The sequence below is a fragment of the Vidua chalybeata genome, chromosome 18 (genome assembly GCF_026979565.1).
Source record: "Vidua chalybeata isolate OUT-0048 chromosome 18, bVidCha1 merged haplotype, whole genome shotgun sequence".
NCBI lineage: Eukaryota > Metazoa > Chordata > Aves > Passeriformes > Viduidae > Vidua > Vidua chalybeata.
The window spans coordinates 3,597,827-3,621,456 of NC_071547.1; the positions used below are offsets into that span (position 1 = coordinate 3,597,827).

Sequence of the window (23,630 nt, forward strand, 5' to 3'; positions counted from 1 at the left end):
GTACAGCTTGTAAAGATGTGTCTTTATTAAATTATTTTGCAGTTTTGACTGTACAACTGTACAAGAAAGGAAAAAAAAATACTGTTTACAGGGACTGTGTGTGATTAATTTTCCAGTAGAACTATTTTTGCCATCCCAAGGTCTGATCAAAGCGGGGTCAAATAGAAAATGTTTATAGAAAACACAATACAAGAGGAAGCAAAGAGACAGAAAAACCTTTCAGGTGAAGCTGGCAGATTCCAACACTGCAATCTTCAAGCAGAATTCCCACCTTGGAAAACTGGCCTCTTATTTTTGCTGGCTGAGGAGTCCGTGCTGTTTCAATATGTTATTCAGCCTCTCAATTTCTTGCTCCTGTAGGAGACAAAATTCAAACCATTAACAGCCTGCGAGCAACTTCCCAGGTTCCCACAGATCTTCCCCCTGCTATAATGTATCTCCTGCTGCAGGAAAACAGCAAAACCTGGCCAAAAGAAGTAGGACAGAGGTAGAGACATCATTCCTCTGAGGAGGAGCAGCCCAGGGAGGCACGGGCAGGGCTGTGCTGCTTCAGCCCAGCTCACCCCACACTTTCCCATGAGGAAACCAAGCCAACAGTGCCAACCTTGCACAAGGATCACCATTAGCAGGTAAACCCAAATTAAAGGTGTTTTTTTTACCTTCTCCAAACAGCTGTGTTCCAGTTGTTCCACCCTTGTGGCAAGTTTCAGGTTTGCTTGCTTTAACTTGGACACTTGTTGCTCCGAGCGGGTCTTCACCGATAAAATTATTCCTGTGGAACAATTCACAGGGGGTTTGCTTTACATTGTAAAACAGCCACGAGCAGGAGTTCACAGCACACAGGCTCTGTGCTCAAGGAGTTCAACGTGTTCCTCCCCAGTTCAGCTTCTGTCATCTTCAACCACCATTCCCAAGTGCTTTTCTTAATGAGGAAGGGTTTTAAATCAGCCACCGGAGGGATTTGGATACTGATACTCTGCTGGGGAGAGGCAGCCCGGCCTCAGAGCTGAATTAATCTCTCTGACTGTCACTCAGTTCCTGAATTTGCCCCCTTGGCAGAGCCCTGGGGTGCAGCTGGGGCAGCTTTGCTGTGTTTTAGCCGTTTTAGGTGTGACAGCAGAGCAAGGCCTGAGCCACGGGGCTCCTCCACCCCCTGGGCCGATCACTCTGGCCTGGCAGAACAGGACCTAGCACATCCTCAGGTCCCCAGGGCTGTGGCTTCACCTTGCACAGCTGCAGTGAGAGCAGGCAGTGTCTCCTCATGGCAGAGGTGTCACTTCTCTATAAGCACCATTAGGTGATTCCATGTCAGCTCAGCCCCCACACTGAAGGCATTTTCTTCCCACAAAAATAAAACAAAGCAGCTTGATGAGAGCTTGAAGAACATCACGTTCTCCCTCCCGCCACAGCTCCTCTGGATCATGGCTGATTCCAGCGCTCCAGGCACCGGTTTGGGCTCTGGGGGTTCCGTCCTCCGAGGTCAAAGCAGCGCTGCCGCTCATTTGCATCGATAACATCGACAGGAACCTTGCCCAGACACTGACACCCAACACCCCGGCGAGGGGCAGATTCCCTCTGTCTCTTTTTGCTGCAAGCAGGTGGACATTGCATAAAGCTTGGTAGGGAGCCCGGAGCACCCGAGGATGAGGGGATTTACCCATAATTGCAGTCCCAGTTTTCTGCTGTGCTGTGAGGCTCCCGTGGCTCCCACAGCCCCACGCAAATCCAGTTTCTCTCTGACTTTCACTCTGAACTAGGAAAGCCACAAGCTGCTCTCACATCTCTCTTCTTTCTGGCTGCAGCTGCTGGCCGGGCACCTTCTCCCCATTGAAAGGGGCTGAGGGCAATGGGCCCTCAGCAAGCCCCTCTTCTGATCCCAGCTGTGTCAAATATGGAGCACCCACCAAAAGTGACACAGGACAGAGCTTGAGCTGAGATTTCATGCAGGAATTTGAGATCATTCATTGCCATATTCTTTGGAAACCCAAAATTCCTTCCTCAAGAAGGAAGAAAATGTTTGCAGCTATGCTTGTTTCAGATATATCCAAATTTACATCTGTTTGCAACAGTTACAGCAGTGAAGTCACTTAAATCCTGATCTGGGGACATTTCCTATTTCTCTTTTTATGGCAAACCCTTTGAATTCAAGCAAGAAAGAGCTAGAGTAAGATCAGGATATTCCCTGCAGCATCCCTGGAGGGGATAATGGAGTGACAGCAGAACAGAGCATTAAAACCTACTCTGCTGTAGCAGCAAATTCAGGAAGACAGGGGCTCCCCTGCCAGAAGGATCCCACAATGGAAATTCAGAACATGAGCCATCCCTCTCCAGGAGAAGGGTGCAGGAACAGATTATGGGTTTTTTTAGGGAGAATGTGCTTGGCTGCCATGCACCTGAGGCACCACACCAACACAAGCAGCAGATTGTCACTGCTCCAAAGAACTTGCAGCCTGAGTACAGTTCCACACCGGTGGAACTCTGAGTTCGCTGGGAGAGCAAGACCCCTGGGGTTGGGTTGGAACAAAGGCCAGGTAATTCAGGGAAGTTTGGCAAATGCAGCCCAGCCCTGCACCCACCGTTGATGATCCGGGCCACCCTCCAGAGCCGCAGGAGGATCAGGAGCCCCACGGCCTCAAACTCGTGCTCCCGGAAGATGAGGACGATGTCGAGGATGAAGGACACGACGACAACGATCGCATCCAGCACCTCGAACTTGTGGTGGAAGAACTCCCGGCGGTAGACAAAGACTTTAAACCCCACCTCAACCAGGAAGATGGTTAAAATGGACAGGGAGAGGTAGTGGAAAACCTGGGAGAAGAGCACAAGTTTAAGGCAGGAAGCCCTGCAGAGTGCACACAGGCAGAGCAGGCTGGAAAGCCTCTGCTGCTTGAGGGCACCTCTGGTTTGGCTCTACAAGGAGAAGGGCTGAGGACTTTTCTTCTGCGACCACTGGCTCAGCAAGGCTGAAAGTCCAGATCCTGCCTTGCCCAGCCTCTCCAGGGGGCTTTGAGACACCAAAGGGAGGGTACTGCTGTTCATGTTGACGTTTCCCCACATTTTACCTTTGGGGTTATATTATATCTGTCCGGATGGATGATTTTCAAATCCATAAGCAATTCCCCAAGAACCAGCAAGGCATCCAGGATCACCAAGCAGACAACCCCAATCTGTTGGAGGAGAGGAACCAACATGAATCCCACGCCAGCACAGACAGAGGAGCAAGAGGAGCCAATGTAGCCCTTCAGCTAAACACACCTTGATGCCCACAACCCTGATTTGGCTGGTTGTGTTTCATGGAGCTTTCCATTGCTCCCACTCCTGCTGCCCCAAATGGTGGGTCATTCCACATGGAACCACCTGGCTCCCCACCAGACCCCGCTCGACGTGGGGGGCTCAAGGAGCAGGAGGAGAGCACGTGCCAGAGCTGTGGTGGTTGTGCACTGGGGCTTGTCTCCTCTCAGGGAACATCTGCACCTGCAGCAGCGTTGCTCTGTTCCGACAGGGCAGCTCAGCTCAGCAGCAGCTGCTGCTCTTTGCACTGTGAGGGTTCACAACCTCAGTGCTCTCCCTCAGCTCTGTCCCACAGCAGCTCTGCTGTCACAGGAGCCCTTGGCCTGGGTTTGTTCTGCCTCACCTGAAACCTGTGAGAGCTGAAGAGCTTTTTCATCATGTACTGGAAGGAGATGTGTCTCCTGGGGGGCTCCAGCTTGATCTCTGCATCTGGTTGCTTCTCCCCAGCCTCCTCCTCCTCCTCCCATTTCCGATAGTCGTTGCTCCATTGCACGGGGTCATCGCCCACCACCGTGAAGTGCTTCAGGTACCTGGACATGGCTCTGGATCAAGCTGGCATCACCCTGCCAGTGTCTGGGGGACAAGAGCAGAGTGTCACCTTCCTGTTTGGGGCTGACCAAGGATGCTTTTTTCACCCAGCGAGGGTGGCAAGAGCGTGACATTCCGACGCAGCTGGCTGGGCCCTGCTGACGGGAAGTTGCTTCATGGTGATACCACTGGTTTTGCATCACCTCCTCCGGCACCACGTGGAGCCCCTGCTGCCTTCCCAGTTCTGTTTGCACCCCGCTGTGCTGCTCTACAACAAGGAACTTCCTCACAAGGTATTTCCAAACTTCTCCAAACAAAGCATTGATTACAGGAGCAAAAAGCTCCAGCCCTTATCTGGCACCTCGTGATGGAGGTGGGGGCAGCTGCCCTTGTGTTTCCAACACTGATCCAGGGAAGCTGTTGGTCAAGCTGACCCCAGCATCCTCACCCTCCAGCCACAATGCCAAGATGAGGAAGAGCCATAATTTCCCTCCATTAACACCAATGACACCCTGTCATCTCAGCCTTTGCAGGCAAATTAAGCAGGTGATGCTCACATTCCAACCTGGCAGGTGGGTGACATTGTCCTCCCCATCCCCTCCTGTCCAGAGCTGACCTCACCCTCGGGCATCCCGGCTTCAGGCAATCCCTGTGGGTACCCAGCGAGGGGCAGGACCATCAAACCAAACTCCTGATTAAGGCCACACTCCAGCAATGAAAACTATATGAGTGAAACTCCGAGTTTGCTGGAAGAGCAGACACGGGGGGCTCCAGATGAGCTGCGTGGCTGGCTGCAGGAGAGGCTCTCGTGTTTTTATCACAACCCCGCCAGCCTCCCTTCCTCTTTGGGCAGCCCTACAGCCTTGGCCCACAAATCCTCCGAGATCCGCTCTTGCAGCCAGCACGTCCCCAGCTGGCTCCGTGGGCGCCCGTCCTTGTCGGAGCCGCCCGGGGAGCTCAGCACAAGCCTCCCTTGGCCCGCCGGTGCCCCCGGGCTGCTCGCCCTCTTCTCGACTCCCCGGGGCCGCGGTGGGCTCCGCTCCCACCTCCGGCCGCCTCGTCACCTGCCGGGAGCAGGGAGCTGGTCCCACCTTCGTTCTCCGCCGCCGAGCGGAGCCCGCGGGGAGCGGCCCCGGGCATCGAGCCCCCTGCCCCGTGCGGAACGGCCTCGGGGCTGCCGCGGGGCCTGGAGCCGCCGGCGGATGGAGCATCCAGGACCCCGGGGCTTCCCAACCTCCCCCGTCCCCAGCACTGACCGGAGCGGCCACGGCGTCGCCCAGAGCAGGACGGAGCTCGGGGCAGCGGCAGGACCCCGAGGAGAAGGACGTGGCAGCCCCGGGAGGGTCCCTCAGTAACCCCTCCACCCCGGCCCGCACCCACCGGGCCGATGCCCGGGAGCCTCCCGGACTCCCCCGCTCCCCCCGTCCCCGGTACCGTGCGCGTCCCGGCTGCGCCCGCCGCCTCCCGCCGCCGCGGGGCCTCCCCCGGCCCGGCTCCGCCTCCCCCCGGCCAGGGGCGGCCCCGCCGCCTCCTCCCCACCTCGCCCCGACAAACTTCAGCGGGTCCCCGAGCCAGGCCCCCTTCCATCCCCGACAGCCCCGCTCCGACATTTCCCATTTCCGCAGCCTTTTTTCCCCAGGCTGCCTGCAGTTCGTCCCTCCGCGGGAGCTGCCGAAACAGGACAGGCCGGATGGAGTTTAATTTTTTTTCTTTTTTCACTGTTTTTAAACTTTCTTCCCCATCACACGAAACAACGAGCAAAGATCCAGGAGAGTCGCGAAATTAAATTGTGACTCTGCCGATCCCAGAGAGAGCTGCTGAACACAGAGACAGATTAGTCCCATGAAGTCGGTGGATCAATGTGGGATGTAAAATCCAGGAATCGGGCCTGGATTAATCTGCCTCCATTTATAAGCTCGTGTTTTGTCAGAGGCCTTTTCATTATTTAGGGTTTCCCTTCCATCTCTCAAACACAAGCTGGTTTGGGAAGTCCTCAGAAAAATTCAGCTGTGAAAAGCACCTGGGACCCATCTCTGTGGCACCTCTGCTGGGACAAACTGGAAGTATTCCTAATTTTCTCCAAGGAACAAACACCTCTCCAGTTCTTCAGTTCTAAAACCCAAAGGTATTTCTTTCTTTCTTTGAAAGGATTTCCTCTTAGAGAGTGCTTAAATCTTTTCCTGCAACCAAAACATTTTCTAGCACCTCATCCCAAAGCACACATCCCTGTTCTCCCCAGGGCAATGAGGAATGAGCACAGGTGACACCCTCGTGGAGCTCCAAATCCCCCATCCCTCAACCATCAGCGACTTACAGAGCTCTGGAGTGGGACACTAAAGGCACAGCCCAGGACCCATGGCAGGGAGGTTTAGCCTGGGGGTTTCCAGTTAATTTGGGCATTTTGAATTCAGCTGAGTCCAGTGAACAGCAATCAGGTAATGGGGGAAGATCTGCACCTGGGAGCTCATCAGATCCAGACCCTTTTGGGTGAGGACTGTGGGGTTTAAGGAGAAAACCCCCACCACGAGGGGTTCTCCATGTTCCCCTGTGGCCTGAGCTCTGCTTGGGACCAGGTCCTGATGTTCCAAGGAAAATTGATGTGCTGTTGTTGAAGTCAGCCTGACCTGGAACTGAACACAACAACAGCCCTGACACATCCAAAGCAAAGCAGGAACAGGCAAAAATTACCTGTGTGGAAAACCAGCCTTTCCACAGCTGGGTGGCAAGGACAGACTTCACCTCCGAGAAACACCCCAGTGCCTCGAGGGGCAGCCAACACACGAGTGCCTCAGATCTCACCACTCTTTCCAGGACACACAACAGGGATTGAAGAGAATTTGGATTTACCTCAATTCCTGCTACCTATTGTGGAGACCTCTGGCACAGCCCAGTGCCCCTCCCCACCCCAATCCATTCTTTGCACCATCCACAGAGCTCTGGGCCAGCAGGAATTGGTGTTGGGCTGTGGGGACACAGGCCTTGGGAGGCTCACGGCTGCTCCGGCCATTCCATGTGTCAGCTAGATACTCCTACAAGTATCACTATGGAAAAACAATCGGCAATCAGCATCTACTGCTCCTGTTCTCCACTGATCAAAACAACCCAACCCCAACAAATGGACATAAATGTGCCTGAGCTGTTGATCACAACCTGCAGCAAGAGCAGCAGCCCCTTCCCTTCCCTTGGACAGGACCCACTCCCAGGGAGCCTGAGGAATGACCCAACCTCCAGGAATGCAGCCAGGCAGAGGACACAGCCCAGAATAGGCACCTGTGTCACTGAAACTGTTTGGGAGAGAAAAAAACAAGGCACAGAGGACAAAGGTGTGGCACGGCCAGAGGCAGCACTGCCGGTGAGGGGTGACAGTGTCCCTGCCAGAGCAGGCACATCCCAACCGGTTCCACACGTGCTGTCACCCACAACAGCAATAACAGATTTGCAGGGTGTTGGACAAGGAGGGAGAAAAATTATAGAGCTATAAAGGAAACCACAAATGTGATTCAAAGGGTGAAAGTTTGGGTGAGAGCCTTACCAGGTGCTCTGTGACATCTGATCTAGCAAGCTCAGCAGAGGCAGTTAGAGGTTTTTGATTAATCAGTTGTAGAGGGAAGGGAAAAATGCCTTCAGAGTAGGAAACTGGCTGTTTGAGTCAGAGAAATACATTGAAACAATAAAGTCAATGCCTGCGGAGTGCCCAGAAAAAGCACTTCTGGCAAGCAAGTCCCACGCACTGCAGAGGTAGAGGGGAATTCAGTGGGACACCACAGGCCAGAGCTGGGCATTCCAGTGACAAACTTGTTCCTCAGCAGATGCAGCAGCTGCCCCAGAGCAGGGACAGGTAGGAACCGGCCGCCTCCTCTGAGTGCTCAACACCCCACAGCATTTTCCACACAGCAGTGAAGGACCCCGGGCTGGTCCTGTGGGGGCCCAGAGCAGAGTGCCTGGAGCTGGCACACACCTCACCCACCCCCAGAGCCTACTGCCCCAACAGCCAGCAGTGATAAAAGGGACTCAGGTTCCCCATTCCACAAGAAATTTAGTTCTCTAATTAAACACCAGAGGAAATGGGTCCAGTCTCAGCTCCAACCCTTTCAGAGCACTTGCACTCAAGGCCAACCCCTCAGTGCACAGAACAATGAACAGGAGCCGAGCTGAACTTGTCCTCCCACGCCTGTGTGCTGCTGCCCAGTCCCGAGCAGGGCTGTGGCAAACACCAGCTCAGGACCAGTGGCCCCACGTGCGGTGCTGCAGGAGCTGCACCCCTCGGCTGGGAGGGGCCTCTGCCTGAGGCTCCAGACCCACAGTTAAACCCAACACTGCTGTTCAAAATCTCCTCCTGCAGCTCAGACAAATCCAAACCAAGAATCCGTGGGTTTCCAGAACAATTTATTTCTCTACGTCAGGCCCTTGGAGAGCAGTAGTGTATATGTTGTGATAAACTGACACTGAGAAGATTTAACAATTTCTTCATTTAATAAGTGATTTTCACTACATGATATTGTACACTGTCATCTGTTCAAAAAAGATCAACAGTTTTTAAAAAACAAGATTCTGTGAGAGATTTATATAAACCGGTGATCAAGATCAACACCTCTGGTTGGCTTATCAAGCGAGTTTCTAGGTTTCTTTGTAGAACAAAGTCTTTATGCTGAAATGCACAAACCCCTTCCAGCAGATCCAGAGCCATTTCCATCACTCCCAGAGCCATTTGTGTCACTGCCCTGGGACTGCTGTCTCAGCACTGGGATCTGCTCGACTGAACACACAGAAACTGTACAAAAACGTGTTCACTTTGAGCACGGACAAGCCTTTCTGTTTGCAATTTCCAGCCAGCGCTTCCTTTTCTCTCCGAGAGGAAGGCGTGGATGGGCAGCCCGGCCAACTTGGCAGGGGGGTTGTGTACAAATGGGTTTCTAAGCGAACTTTGGCTTCAGGAAGGAGACACAAACACTTAAAATAATGGCTTTGTCATTTGAAGTATACGGAGAGGGATGTGTGTCTGAATTAAATATACATCCTACCAGTGGTGCTGGCAAGGTTGAAGGTTATTCCTAATGTTGACAGCAATAAAACTAACGTGTACATGACAAGACATTAAAAGAAAAGCAATCCCTTTAAAACAAAATTGAACATAAAAAAAGTTCACAGTGGTTTGTATAAACAGTATGTAATCGCTGACAGGAACAATCTCTACTCTCATAGCACACGAGTGCCCTCTTCAGATCCTAAAGAACAAGATTTACACTATTCATGGTACGGGTCCCGCCAGCCCCGCGGTGACCCGGCTGGAGGGGAGATGCTGTGGAGTGTGCAGCTGGAACACTGACACAGGGGGACTTTCAAACTCTTTTCCTGGGAGGGAGGAAAGTCTTTCATTCGCTGTTACAACCAGCAAATGCCATTCATCAAATGGAAAGGAAAACCACAAACACATTATCTATTTTGAGCAAGCTGAACAGCACACATGATAGGTTTAAAAATGGAGGTTACAGACTATGATACAAGTCCCAACAAGGCAGTGCCAAAGTGACTATTTCTTGGCTTGTTTTGTGATCATGCCCCTGGGAGGTGTTACGGGTCTGCTGGAATTGGGCTTCTTCTTCTCTGCAGGTTTCAAGATCTGAAAAGAGAGGGGTCATTTAGCAAAAAAATTTTTGCCGTCTTCCAGTCAAACAGTAATTCACTGGCAAAGGCACTGCATGGTTCTGGACAAGTCTCAATGTGCCAGGAAATCAATGTGTTTCCTGCTCTGAGCTAGGCTGGGCTGCAGCATCAGCTGCTCCAGAGCCCACAGCAGTGGGAGCAGCTGACAGCCAACTGCTTTGCCTGGGTGATTTAATTCCAGATAAAACAGTTCCCCTACTCAAACCAGCACAGGGTTATGTTTTTGAAGATGTGAGTGCACTGCCCTGACTACATGTGACAGCTTTAAAGATCTATTTGAAACAAGTCTTACTATTATTTAACAGTGAAACATTGATTCAAATTAGTACAAATGTAATGTACGACCTCACTAAATAGAAGGGAAGATGTTCAGATACTGTACCTGGAAAGAGCACATTAGTGTTTCATCCACGCTCATCATGGCACCCGCGTTATCAAATTCTCCACAGTAATTTGGGGCAGAAAAGAGAGTTACCAACTGTCTTTTTGCAAAAAATTCATATCCATCTTCAACCACCTTTAGAGACAAAAGCAGAGGTGTTACTCTGGGCAGCTTCCTCCTGAGAAGGTGCAAAGTAACTTTTCCAGAGGCAGCAGCTGAAAACCTGGCTATGTTTAATGAGCACGAGTTCAAACTTTTACACTAAAACAGGAGCATCACAAGAGCCAGCTCAGCAACAGAGTCCAGTAACATTGAGAAAACCTCAGTTCAAGAGAATCAGAGTTTATATGAAAATGTTCATTATAAGGGCTGTTAAATACTGGGACACATTCAGAGAACCTCACACATATTTACAACTTGGCTGGACAAGACCCTCAGCACCTTGGGCTGACACAGGCCAGGCCTGGCCTGGGCTGGACCAGATGGTCACCTCAGGTCCCCCAAACCTAAATTATTCTATGGTTTAACATACAAAATGAAAATACCTGATGAGCTCTACATATGAGATCCAAATCATGTTTATGGAGAAACTTAGCAACCACTTCAGCACCAAAAGTGAAGGACACTCCTCTGTCATTTTCACCCCAGCCCAAGACATCCTTGTCAGGGTCAGACCACAGGAGATCACACAGGAGACCTTGGTCCGGTACATCCGTGGGGCGCATGATTCGTCTGATCTGCTCCATTGACTGCAGGTCTGGTGACAAACCTGTTACAGGGAAGACACAGGCAGGCCCCAGCTTAGTCCAGCTTTGCTCTGCAGCACTGACATTCATCCAGGACAAAAATAACTTGGATTCAAAGTGATTCACCGCTGCCATTTTACGTAGCTCAATGGCGACATTCACTGACGTTTTATAAATCCAGCATTTGTTCTAAAGTGTTTGGTACAGAAGTCACTTTCTAGGAGATTTACTGGAAGCAAGATAAAGCAAGGCCATTTCCACATTTTACAGGATTACAATAATCTCACTAATATTTTGCAAGTGTCTGATAAAAGAGCTGTTAAATAAAAGAAGAATGAACACCAGGAATCACAAGGAATGCTCACTGTGATGATCAGTAAGATGAAATAAAATATCAAACCAATCTCATACCATTTTCCACTGATGTGAGTCCCTGGGCAACTGTAATGGCTCGCAAGTGATAAAACATTTAAGGTGCAATCTGTATTTTATGACCAGAAAAAGCTGCATCATTTGGCATAAATCAATTTCTACAAATTAAACCCATCAGATCATACAGGGCTTAGAGCAACCTGACCTAGAGACAGGAGTCCCTGTCCATGATGGGGGAATTCTACTGACTGATCCCCAAGGGTGCCTTCCAACCCAAACCACTCTGGTTCTGTGAAAACAGATGTTTTGGGGACAAACATCAAACTCCTGGTCATCTAAGACTAAAAAAACCCTACAAGGACTCTCTACTCCAAAGGAGAGGCTATTAAAGGTGCTTTTGGTGGAAAAGGAAGAGCAGCTCATCGTGTCTGAACCGGCTCCATGATTCACAAAACTGACACTCATTGAGCCCAACCCTTCCTCATACATGAGCCAAGGCAGAGAAGAATCCCTATGTTTTGAAGCTTCAGCAGTGTAAACATGAAACTGCCATGACTGAGTTTTCCAGTTCCTCAAACATCACCTAAGGAACTGCTACTCACCCCCGTGACAGCAGAAGATTTTCTCATCCACAATAGCTGCAATTGGTAAACAGTTAAAACAGTCTGTGAAGGTTTTCCACAGCTTAATATTGTATCTTCTCTTACCTAGAAGAGATTGGGAAGAAAAACCCAGTCAATGTGCTTTTCTAACACAAACAACCTAACATAGATGCCTGAACTTTACTGAGACTTGCAAAAAAGTCAGCATTAAAGCCTATACATAAATGAGCTTTTCTGACTTATTTAATTGTTTAAAGACAGTGGCAAAGGTCTCTCAGTGTGGCACAGCTTCAAGGACACCATAAGTCTGTTCAACAGTTGGCAATCAGGCTCTGCAGTCTCAACTCTGCTTTGGCAAATTATCCCTTGGAGAATTTGATCTATTGCAGAAAATCTTGCCATTTGCCATTTCTTTCAGGGGAAGACAGCAATTCTTGAAAAGCAGATTTTCTTTAAAATTCTGCTTTACCACATAAACTCATTTTCAGCAAATAAACAGGACTGAAAAATGAAACAGGACTGAAAAACAAAACTGCCACAGTTTTATGAATTTCAAAGGGACTCTCCCAGCTATGAACCCTGAACATATTTGTGATATATGACTAAGCCTGTGATTAATCTCTGAGGAGACAACTCTGAAATATCACACATCTTTGTTTCCTCACAGGAGGAGAACAAGACATGGAGCGCACATCTTGTCATCATCTGCAAGCCAAGTGTGTCCCACCACACAAGTTCTGACATGCTTCAGTGCACAATTAATTTAATATCATCTCTACATTATCTGGATTAAATCACATCCTTTGAAACAGGAACACTGGCTTCTACTTCACAGCAAAATTACTTCTTGTGTTTGGGTAAGGTCTACATACAGCCCCCATCACACAATCTGTACCTATCATCATCAGAGGAATGAAACAGAAGTGAACCTCTGTAGTGCACATCAAATTAAATTCTCCCATCTCTCATTAGATGCCCTTCTGAGTTTTACCAGTGAGAACTGTTAGCTAACACAGCAGCCAACAAATAAAATTACCCACTTGGTTGCTGCTTTGTAGCGTGAGGATCGGACTCCAAGAGGGCCAGGGGAAGGACAGACTCCCCTCTCTAAAACAGGCCAAGGACCCCTCTAAAGAGCACAGAGGGCATTTCAAGTGAGGAAGGAGCCATCTAACACTGCCACCGTGCTGTCCCCAGTAGAGGCACACATGCCTGGTACTTACATTCATCATAAAACCCATAAATTCTATTGATGCTGGCACATTCGTGGTTCCCTCGGAGGAGGAAAAAATTCTCTGGGTATTTAATTTTGTAGGCCAATAGAAGACAAATTGTTTCTAGAGATTGTTTTCCTCTGTCAACATAATCACCAAGGAACAGGTAGTTGCTCTCTGGTGGAAAACCCCCATATTCAAAGAGTCGAAGCAAGTCATAGTATTGTCCATGGATGTCACCTGCAAGGAGATTCAGACATGACACTTAAGTGACCCTTCACTACATTCTTTGATTGATTCTAAAGAAAGTACAAACCAAAGATGCTTCAGAAAGAAAAAAAGCTTGCAGTTAGATAACATACTTAAAATATAACATACTTAAAATGGCAGTTAATGTATATAAAATGATCACATTTTGACATCTATGCAATGGTAGCTACACAAAAATATTTGTGTGTATAAAATAAAATCAAGATTCTGAGAAACCAACTGTGTTTTCTGGAAATACCCAGTAATTCAAATTCTAGCAGGGAAACTGCATCAAAAATGAAATTGGTATTCCTGCCTTTAGTTTAAATCATGGGCTTGTTTCTGACAACCAGAACACTAAATTGTGATTTTAGACTACCAATATTATAAATATGGAATGAGCTACTTCAAATTGAAGTAAGTCATCTGTTTTCGGGTAGGATAAAAAACGATGTGCTGGAAGCTTTCAAAATTGCATTTATTGAGGCTTTTATGTTGACATTCTTCATTCTTTTAGCATAAGTAGACATGTACATGTGTGCAAAATGAGCACTGCTGTATGCAATATGGTGAAACCAAACTAGAAAGTAATTCCAAGAAACAGTACCAAAAAAAAAGTTTCTAGCAGGATTTTAAAATACTGCCAAATCACTGTTCAGCTTTGCATGGCAGCACATTAAATACTGGGGTTCCTCATTGTTTCCCCTTGTTCAGTCACAATTGGGCCAAACATCATTTATTTGATAACTTCTTTCCAAAATTTCATGCGAATCTCTCCCCCAGTCTGGTGAAACTGGACCAGTTGCTTTTTGGGTGTGGATTATTTTGGTCCCAAATATAATTCCCACATATTATCCCCTCTCCACTCCTCTGCCCTATATATCCAGCAGAGTTTTATTTTGCCTTTTGCTACAATTATTTATTAGTTTCACTGTTAATAAGTGAAAGTAGCATCTGGCACTTGTTCTCTGCTTACGGTCTGCATTTACCTGACACCTCCCCCAAAATGAAACCAAAACTCACAGTACTCACCACAGATTTTCAGTGGAGCTTCAAGTTCTAGTAGAATAGGCTGACTCAGGAAGATTTCTCTGGATTTCAAGCACAGTCCTCTAATTTCATTCTCTTGAAGCTGGACGTTTTTGCCTGGTTTTGATCCTCGCACTGCCAAGAGGAGTCAGAAGTCAGTTATCAAAAGCAGCAACATCCCTGGTGTTATTTTAAGAGTCTGACTAAATGCCAGAGCAGCACTGAATGAGAGGGTACCAGGGTAGGACTGGTGTGCTGGGGTGAAATGGCAGTGCCAAGGAAAGGGGAGTTCTGTTCCAGTCGTATTTTACTTTCATTTAACAGAATTCATGGCTCAACACTTCCCCTGTTAAAAATGTCACATTTTAAATAGCATCAGTTTAGTTCTATTTAGTTATAAACACCATCTTGGACAATGTGACTATTTACATGTTATTTTTTAGTGAAGCAGTTATGTACTTGTTCTCTGGAAGCTGTCTGAACTTCAGCAAAGGCTGTCTGCCACTCAATCACCAACAAATGTGCAAGTTTCCCTAAATCAGCAAATCACCTCACCCAACCTAAACAAGACCACAGACTTGTCAGTAAGTCTTGCACTGCCCTGTTCTACATTGCAGCTGGGAAACAGGGAAGAAAAATACACACATGATTGGAAGGTAAGGACTAACAGTAAGGAAATAGTTTTGGATCATGATGACAAAGCAGCTGCCATCATCGCTGCCTTTGAGCAGGGTAAAAGACAAGCCAGTAGGAGACCAATCTCCCAGCCCCAAAGCACTTCCCTCTCCCAGCTCCCATCCTTCACACCCTTCCATCACTGTTTCCATCTCCCTCACTGCAACAATTCAGGACAGTTTGTTCCTTTAACATCCATTAAAGCTTTCCTTCCTGCTCTGGACAATGACAATCAGCCTGACCTGAACAAGCCCCACACTTGTATTTCTGTTGCCCAAAAATACAAAGGACATTTCTACAGCAGCAGTGCTGTAACTACAGCCCAAATTGCACAAAACAGCATTTATCAGGGTTAAGACTGGATTAAAAAAAATTATGAGTATGCCATTACTGGTGAAGCCTATATTTTTATTTGGTGTCAAAACCAGTGACAACATATAATAGTGATAAGGCTGAAGAAAAAAAAAAAAAAAGAGTAAGAGCAGCAGTCATCTTCTACAATGTAACCCATTGGTTCAGCCTCTGCAAAGCCAAACCACCAAGAACCTGAGTCTCAGACGGCAGGAAACGCTCTGCCAACACCTCCAGGAACAAAAAAAACCACTGCTAAGGCTGCCAGGTTAGGTGACTTACTATGAGCAACTCTATGGCATTGAGACTGAAGAATCTATGCCCTTATCCAAAAAGGTCTGGTCTTTAACTGCAAAAAAAGCAAGCAACAAACCTGAATCCTTTCAAACACAAGAACCTGTGCAGTATTATCTTCCTGAAGTTGTGAATAACTTAGTAGCTAGCCAGCACTTCAATCTAATTCCTTTGCTACTGTTTCACCTCCGAGTGAGAAATCTGGAAGCTCCAGATGACTCAAATCTCTGCCATCACTGTGGGCCTTGCGCTGTATGGAGCCAAGTGAGAACTGCAGTCAGTGGGAAAAGCTGGGGGTGCTCGAGGCAAGTTTTAAGAACAGCAAGAACAAAAAGCAGTTGTGCTCCAATTTCTCACTAGCACAGAAGCGCCTGACTTTTCCACAGGCCTCTGATCAAGCACGGAAAACACTGCTCAGTGAGCGTGCACTTGAATAAGATAATGATTGTGTAACAGCCATGAAATCCGTGACACTGGATGTGATCTCTGCCAGCACTCGCAGTGTTGCTGCCACAGCAATCCTCCCCTGCACGCTGACTGCCAGAGACCCCGGCAGGTTCTGCCCTGCAGAACCCCTGGCAGTGCCCTGAACCACACCACCTTTCCCCAGACAAGCTCCAAAATGAAACTCGAGCTCAGATTACAATGAATGCTCACAGTGACATTACTACAGGTCAAAAGTCATGCCTTTAACAGTGCTCTCTTACAGGCTCTACCTGCTCCTCTGCTCCTCACTGCCCACGAGTTATCACTCACCACTGACATTACATGCCAACACTGGAATTACCACTGCACTTCATGTCTTTCATTAAAATCTCAGAAGTAATGAAGCATGTAAATGGAAGTTAAATCTTTGTCACAGCAGTTTATCACGAATGAGGCTTTTCATCCATGCAGTAATTTTTTCATCCATACAGTAATTTTCCAAAAACTCTTGAGCAACAAGCAAATTAATCAAAATGCCAAATATCCAGAAGCAATAAACAACAGAAATTTTTAGAATTAAGTGATAAACTGGCTGAATTGTAAATATAAAACTGATGGTGACTTAATAATAGATTTTACAATTAACTTTTTTTTTTTTAGATAATACAAAATACTTGTATTTAGTTTTCTGTGAAGCTAAATACTTGTATTTAGTTTTCTAATTTGCCATGATTTGGTCTTCTTAGAAATTGCTAAAACCAAACCCTGTACTTTACATCCATAAATTAAAAAGTACAAAATATTATAAAGACTATGCAATGCACTGAGTCACTAAAGCTCATGAATAAAGCATGTGCACTCATTTTTGCTCAAGATTAAATGAAGATCCGAGCACTGTTTCAGACACAGGTTTTCTAGGTTTTTCCAATACATTTTTATTGAACTGGTATAATCCTCACACAGTTTTAGTCACCTGCCTGTAGAAAACCTTGACAAAATGAAATGATGCTGTGCTGCACTTCCCAAACTCCCTAGGACAGATGCCATGGATGAAAGAACAAGAAAATTTGGTTCAGCTCTGCCTGCCAGTGACATTTTCACTGCTTTGTCCAACATGGAACCTGCATAGAGGAGACAAGTGTGTTCAATTTCTTGTGACATTAACCTGTATGTCCTGAAAAGCTGGGAAAACAAAAGTGGGTTTGGCTTCAGAAGAATCAAAAATGCAGAAGTGCATCTTGGTTTGAGGAATCTGTATTTTTAGTGCAAGGATTTTCTCATCCACAATGAAAGAGCTGGCACAGACATGCAGGATATTCGGTCTTAATGACTTTTTAAAAGGTTTCTCTGGGTCTTCAAGTTACTTAGTCCTTCTAAGAAAGACAAAAATAGAACACTATGAAAAATATGTTGTGTTTACAGTTTGTTTCTCTGCTTTGGACCAAAACAAGGCAGCTTGTGAAGATCAGACAGTATAATACTAATTGACAGCTTGGTCATGAAGTCAAAAGAGCAGCTCAATAGTACTGTACAGGCACATTTGCCCTTTCAATGCATAAAAAATAACCTCTCAGAAATGACATCCTGGAACTGACAGTGGAACAAGCTAAAGATTAATCATTTGGGGAAAAAATTCAGCCCATTTCAAGTGGTATTTTATTTGTGCCTGAACACACTGCCGCAGCATCTCCAGACAGCAAAATATTCCCACCGTCTTTAGGCAGAGATGCTCCTGTTCTTAGAAATGATTTCTCTAGAGCTTGAATTTCAGTGTCCAGTCTGGGCAGTCTTCTAACAGGTAAAATCTTTCTTGCTGTACAAATATGAGAAGTTGTGAAAAAAAAAAAAAAAAAAAGCTCTCCACTAGATGGAAACAACGACAGAAAAAAATTCTTCCCTGCAGCCCAGATGATCTTTGCAGAGGTACTGCTCTGAACACAGGGTCCACTATTAAAATTATCTTTGACTTCCAAGACAGGGAGAAACGGATGGAAACAAGAAGATACCAACTCTAAAATGAGTGTACTATAAACAGAGCAGTATGACAGGTGCCCAGCAGAGGGGGAAAGGAAGGAATAGGAAGAAGAGGAAGAACTTGAGGCATGCAGCCATTCTGGAGCAAGCAAACAGCAAGTACAAAGTGTAGCTGCAGCTGCCAGGAGTCAGAACACTGCCTGACATTGAGAATTTATTCTACATTTCCCTGGGAGGGATAAATGGGTCAGGAGCTGGGGGGATCCAGAATGTACAACAGTCTGAGACCATATGCATGCAGAGTACAACAGACTCCCACATCCCAACCCACCACCAGCATTTTCCAATCCTTGCTTTGGTGCCACACAGTCCTTTACGTCAGTCAAGGTTAATATGAAAGGGATAGATAGTTAGAGAAGTAGTCAGAAATAGCAGGAAGTTCAAAAATGCCAGAAATTGCAGTGATCCAAACATCTCATTTCCATTCAGTATTGCATTACAAGAAGCAGCTGAAATACTGTCAACTGAAGTGTGAGAATCAAGTTCTCCTACAGAAAATGTTTTAAGAAAAATAGTCTATCTACAGGTCAGTTCATTTTTCTGGCTTATTAAACAAGTCTCTCAGTTTCACCATATTTTATGTTAAGATGTCTGCAATCATAGTGACATTTCCAAAAATACTGCAGGTTGGTTTTAATCTAGTTTTTAGCAGTTCCCAATGACAGTTTCACAGTCAGTTTTGCACCACAGGCACAAAGGGAATAAATAACTTGAAAGTGGTTGATGTAAAAAAGGTTTTACTTTACTGCAGGCACTACCAGCTTTGATCAGATCTCTTCAAATTCAAAAATGAAATTGAAAATCATCTCCTCAGTGCACAAGGCTCTGAAAAGTTCTCCTCTGCTTTCTAGTATGTCAAAAGTTCACAGCAGTGTTATCAAATGGAAGATTCTGCATGACTACAAGTTTTTCATCTTGTAACGTATTTCCACACTGCAGACAGGTGAGGAGCAACAGGTACTCACACTGCTCACAAACAGAGGGGACAAATTCCTCCTCTTCTCTGACTGGGCAACAGGCAAAGAATTTCACAGACTTATTTGAATCCATGGCATTGATAAGAATCTAATGCTGGTCTTTGGAATGAAGAGTTTCTATTTCCTACTCTTAGCAACTGCTACACCACAGCAGGAAACAATTAACATCAAGCTACACAAACTAAGGAAAATGATATGGTTTGAGGTCAAAAAGTGTTGCTTGTCCATGAGAAACTTCATCACAGCATCCCAACTCATCCATGAGTAAATGTGACATTTCAGATTAACATCTCTTGGAATCACTCTTACCCCAGTATATGAAGCCAAAGGGCAAGCAACCCTGCAAACCCAATTAATGCTGTACTTAGCAGAAAGGTGAAAAAAAAATTATAGGACTGCATTTGTGAGAAAACATCTCTGTGGTGAGCAAAATCTTATCCATGCTCTTTAGCTCAACTATTTTTAATAAGTAGATGATAATCTTTCCCCATTTAAAGCAAATTAAGAAAGAATATCTCCTTGACATCTCTACAACAGGCTTTACTGGGAATAGAAATCTGTGGGTGTATAAACAGAAACGTTTAAGGATTCAAGAGTCTTTTTGCAGATTTTAGTGCACTAGCCAGGATTTCAGTTTTCAGAATGGCTACCACCATTGTAGCCTCATGTGGCTTTATCCAAAGTAGCCTCCATTCATTATTCAATTCTCCCTTAACAGTGCCTGCCGAGGATGCAGCACAGGAGAGATCTGCAGACACACATTTCCACTTGGGTCACTTAGGTATGCTGAAATTGTTATTTTACCCATTATTTATTGTTACCATGGTAAGACTAATACTCTTCAATCCTGTTTTCTAAATAGGTGACTGTGAGCTCCAAACCAGACCCTACTTATCTGCAAAAGCTGCCAGCACACGAGATGAAGGAAATGGATAAGGGGCTCAAGTTATAGGAAGCCCATCTGACATGACACAGAAAGGAAGCCACACTCACACTCAGGGAGTCTTGGGATTTGTCACTCATTCTTCACTGAGGCAAGCAGGAATTCTGCCATTTCCTGGATCCCTTTGCAAGACCATACAGGTGCCGCTGATTTTTTTATCTTACAAGGAGTTTTTTTAGCATCTTCTTGTCTGCTGGCATTTTTGACTCAGCACACACAGCTGCAGTTGCTGCCTTCACTACCCCCTGCTAGAAGGGGCAAAATTTGCTCTCATGTTTGACCCCTCTTATTCCTCAGGAAGGTGAATTAGTTCCATCAATATTTGACCCTTTATCCAATATCTAGGATACTTAAAAACATTTCAATACTCAGTGCAGGATACTGTTACTTACTACACTTTGCAAGTCTCATTCTTGTGGATATTACAGTTACCAGAACTGGCAAAGTCAGACAAGCTGTACTCAGGAAATTGCTCCTAGCAGGACACAACCCTCATCAATAAAAAGGGGAGAAAATATGAATTCAATTACAGCAAAAAAAGTCAGTATTTTCAATGTTTTCCCTGAATGGCTTTCCAAGGTTGAGAACAATGCTACTGAAAAACGGGTTTTTTTTGGTGACATCTCAATGCCAAATGGTTCTGTACTATAAACAACTGGAGCAAGGAAGACTCTTCAAATATTTACCTTAGAATGAGACCTGAAGTATATATTTCCAGGCCTTTTAAAGAACAAGCTAATAATTTCACCTAAATAGCCTAATGTGGGTGGGAGAACAGTATTTGGGGGAAAAGTAGGAATAATGTCAGTTGAGCAGAGGAGTCAGGATAGAAAGCAACTAAAATCCCTCACAAATACATTATTAATACTCTGTATTAAGGACAAAAGCAAGAATAATTTATTATTCACCCTTCACTTTACCTCAACCATTAGAATCAATTCACTTCTTCCAACAGGGCAATGCTAAGGCACATGATAAAACAAATACCTAACTGTACCTGCCCACTGATTTCCAGTATTTCATTAGTACTGGGGTTTGTTACCTCTAGAAAGGGCTAAGCCCCCTGCTCATACTCTTTAAATTTTAGTAGCAAAATCACCTAAAGTTAACTGCTATAAAAATGTGTAAGTATTTAAAGTTTAAAGAGAGCTATAATGAAATACCAAATTGCTCTAAAATTACAGCTTGCACAAGGATTTGGGCAATTCAGTTTGTGAGCTGATTATTAAAGCAGATTTTGCAGTGTTTTCATGCCCGAGTATGATTTTAATCTGTGTGCAGCCTTGTCTGAAGGGGTATTGACACAGAGCTCACGGGCACACCACACTTTCTGTAACTAACATTATGCACTTGTTCTACCAGAACTGCACTGAAAACCAATAATTCCTTTGATCTAAATCTAAAATGCAGTGTGTGCTGAAATGCAGCCATGTTTTAGGGAAAAAAAAAAAACATAAAAATGACACTCACAAAGGTCAATCATTACTCTCTGTCTGGCAAAGACATTTAGAACAGACATTTAATAATCAACAAATAAAGCACTAGCATAGGTTACTAACACCAGTAATTGTTTTAAATATTGAAAGACAATCATCGCCTCAAGGAATCCAAAATCCCAGCTGCAGTGTTAATAAAGGGAAAAAAATTAATTTCAGTTCTGGCAGCTGATGCAACCTCGGGTAAGGTCTGTAATTGCATGAAGCACCTCTTAAAACATGTCAATAAACCTTCTGAAGCCTGATTCATGAACTCTTATCTGCTCCAACCATATAATGCTGATATATACTGAGCAAGAGCAGAACACATTGACACAGTACATCTTACTACTTTTTGAAACTTTAAACAGAGAAATCACTTGCATTTCTTTCTAGGAAATGTCTAATCCATGCACTTAAAAAATCAAACTTTACACTTTGAAAATATTGCATTAGTTACACTAAGGGAAATCAGTAAGAACTATAACTAATGAGTGCAATTCAACTGAGCATGTATTAATATGTCACCACACATATGACATACGAGACCTGACATTTACAAGTTGTATTACTGGATTTTCAGGAAAATCCTGGTCTAACTTTATGAAGGGAAGTCTTTAAATAATTGAAACCAGGGCGGTTTAAATTGGTAACAGGCAAAACCCAAACCGGATCAGAGGAAAAACCCCATTTACTTTTACTTATTCAATAATCCCATAATTCATCTACAGGATTTTTAAACTCCAATTTTCTAGAGTAGAATTTCTGTTCCTCTGCCTGATCTTTTGCTATCTAAGCATTACACAAGCAAAATCCTGTAAGAAAAGACATTTCTTCATCATTTTTCTCGGCAACATCTCAGCTGACTTTGTGCCAAATGGAAAAAAGTTAAATCCCCGACCAAGCTTTTCAAGAGTAAGTCCAGATGAGATGCTGCCCTGACACTCGTGAAGTGAGGCTGGATCAGGATAGCTTCTTTCTCTGAATAATTATATCTTTCTTTGATGCCTGGAAGAGAATTTGTCACTGGCAACTTCTCAGTCTTTTGCCCTAAAATCAGTCGATCCCAGTCCAGTGCTGATCCCTGCAAGCGAAGGGATGATGCTGGAGACACCCCCTGCAACTTCCAGGTTTTCCTTTGATTTACAAATTCCCAGGCAACTCTTTTCATCCCAAAGCACCAACAATAGCAGACAATAAGCCCTTTTTCAGACTGTCTGAAACACCAAACCCCAACCCTCTATTCACACCTAAAATCCCACCATATGTTACGAATTAAGAGCCAAAATCCTGTGGCAGCTTTAATGCAAGCAGCTAATCAAAGCTAAAGCCAGCATACACTGAAACCCACGACAGTCTCCTCCCGACTTGCTGAAAAGCTGCCTCAACACTCTTTAAACACGCTGAGTCTTTTTTCCAGAGCCCCGCGACTACCCAGCCGTGCACTGATCCCATGTGTATGCGTGAAAGGCAAGAGAACACGCCAGGCTTTCTAAAAGCCCTTCCTACAAAATACTACTAGATTAAGCATCCCCCTCATTCGAACACAGGACTAGATTAAGCATCCCCTTAGAACTGCAGGGAAGGAGAAGGGGGCAGCCGGCTGGTCCCAGCATTGCACCGGGGGATGAAAAGGCAGAAACGCCTCGGAAACACACACGGGCTGAGGGGAAAGTTGGGGCTTGCGGGGCCGAGCCAGGCGGGGAGGCGGCGGCGGCGACCCCAGGCAGACAAAGCGCCTCTCGCCCCTCCATTTTAGTGCCCCCTCAGACCCCGCCGGGCGGGCGGGACGCGGCGCATCGGCCCCGCCGCCCCCCCTCCCCCAACCGCGCTGTCCCCGACCCTCACCCTCCAGCAGCCGTTGGATGATGCTGTCGATGTTGAGCTTGTCTATATCCGCCATCGCCTCTCAGCGGCCGGGCGGAGCCCTCGCCGCCGCTCCGCTCGCGGCTTGGCCGGCCCGACTCCGCTCCTCGTTCTGTCTCGTTTTTGCCCTTTCCTGCTCTGCGCCTTCCCTCGCTCTCTCTGCCCCCCCGCCCCCTCAGCACAGAGCCAGCACTGAACAAAATGGCCGCCGTCCCCTCAGCGGGCTCGCCTGGCGCACGGATACTACGAGCGCGACACGGCCCGTCGGAAACCCTTTATAGGGCGGGCGGGAAGAGCGGGCGGGGTGATGCGGCTCCGCTTACAGGATCCTACCGCTCCCGGGACGGGAAGTAGTGCGGCGGTGCCGCCTCTCGGTGTCGCGACAGTGTCAGAGCGGCGGAACCAGTGGTGGCGGTCGCAGAATCCCAGAATCCATTAGGACGGAAAAGACCTCCGAGATCGTCGAGTCCAGCCTATAACTGAACACCATTATGTCGCCTAGACCATGGCAC

The 23,630-nt window shown here is 46.2% G+C and overlaps 2 protein-coding genes across 3 annotated transcripts; both read right to left on the reverse strand.

Annotated features, from left to right (window-relative positions):
* Position 1: 1 nt before the first annotated feature.
* On the reverse strand, positions 2–5,304 carry HVCN1 (hydrogen voltage gated channel 1). Of its 2 annotated transcripts, none has more exons than XM_053959304.1 (6): positions 5,254–5,304; positions 3,635–3,864; positions 3,063–3,167; positions 2,577–2,808; positions 660–772; positions 2–354 (listed from the first exon to the last, which is right to left on the reverse strand). In XM_053959304.1, the coding sequence occupies exons 2-6, from the start codon at positions 3,827–3,829 to the stop codon at positions 289–291; spliced, it is 711 nt and encodes a 236-aa protein (XP_053815279.1). In that variant the 5' UTR covers positions 3,830–3,864; positions 5,254–5,304; the 3' UTR covers positions 2–288. The 2 variants fall into 2 exon arrangements, with proteins under 2 accessions (XP_053815279.1, XP_053815278.1); XM_053959303.1 differs by lacking the exon at positions 5,254–5,304 and adding an exon at positions 5,076–5,159.
* A 2,884-nt stretch (positions 5,305–8,188) lies between these two features.
* PPP1CC (protein phosphatase 1 catalytic subunit gamma) lies at positions 8,189–23,365 on the reverse strand. Its single transcript, XM_053959623.1, has 7 exons — positions 23,101–23,365; positions 14,081–14,212; positions 12,809–13,039; positions 11,586–11,690; positions 10,411–10,634; positions 9,866–10,000; positions 8,189–9,439 (listed from the first exon to the last, which is right to left on the reverse strand). Exons 1-7 carry the CDS (start codon positions 23,153–23,155, stop codon positions 9,350–9,352), a joined length of 972 nt encoding a protein of 323 aa, XP_053815598.1. The 5' UTR covers positions 23,156–23,365; the 3' UTR covers positions 8,189–9,349.
* Between the last annotated feature and the right edge of the window lie 265 nt (positions 23,366–23,630).

What these genes read in the sequence shown, in the direction of transcription:
- HVCN1 (XM_053959304.1), bottom strand. Translation starts at nt 3,829, where the DNA reads ATGTCCAGGTACCTGAAGCACTTCACGGTGGTGGGCGATGACCCCGTG. An exon ending in TCAGCTCTCACAGGTTTCAG is followed by an intron (nt 3,168 to 3,634) that starts GTGAGGCAGAAC and finishes CTCCTCCAACAG; the next exon opens with ATTGGGGTTGTCTGCTTGGT. An exon ending in GATATAATATAACCCCAAAG is followed by an intron (nt 2,809 to 3,062) that starts GTAAAATGTGGG and finishes CTCTTCTCCCAG; the next exon opens with GTTTTCCACTACCTCTCCCT.
- PPP1CC (XM_053959623.1), bottom strand. Translation starts at nt 23,155, where the DNA reads ATGGCGGATATAGACAAGCTCAACATCGACAGCATCATCCAACGGCTG. An exon ending in TTATGGGTTTTATGATGAAT is followed by an intron (nt 11,691 to 12,808) that starts GTAAGTACCAGG and finishes AATCTCTTCTAG; the next exon opens with GTAAGAGAAGATACAATATT. An exon ending in CACTAATGTGCTCTTTCCAG is followed by an intron (nt 9,440 to 9,865) that starts GTACAGTATCTG and finishes CTCTCTTTTCAG; the next exon opens with ATCTTGAAACCTGCAGAGAA.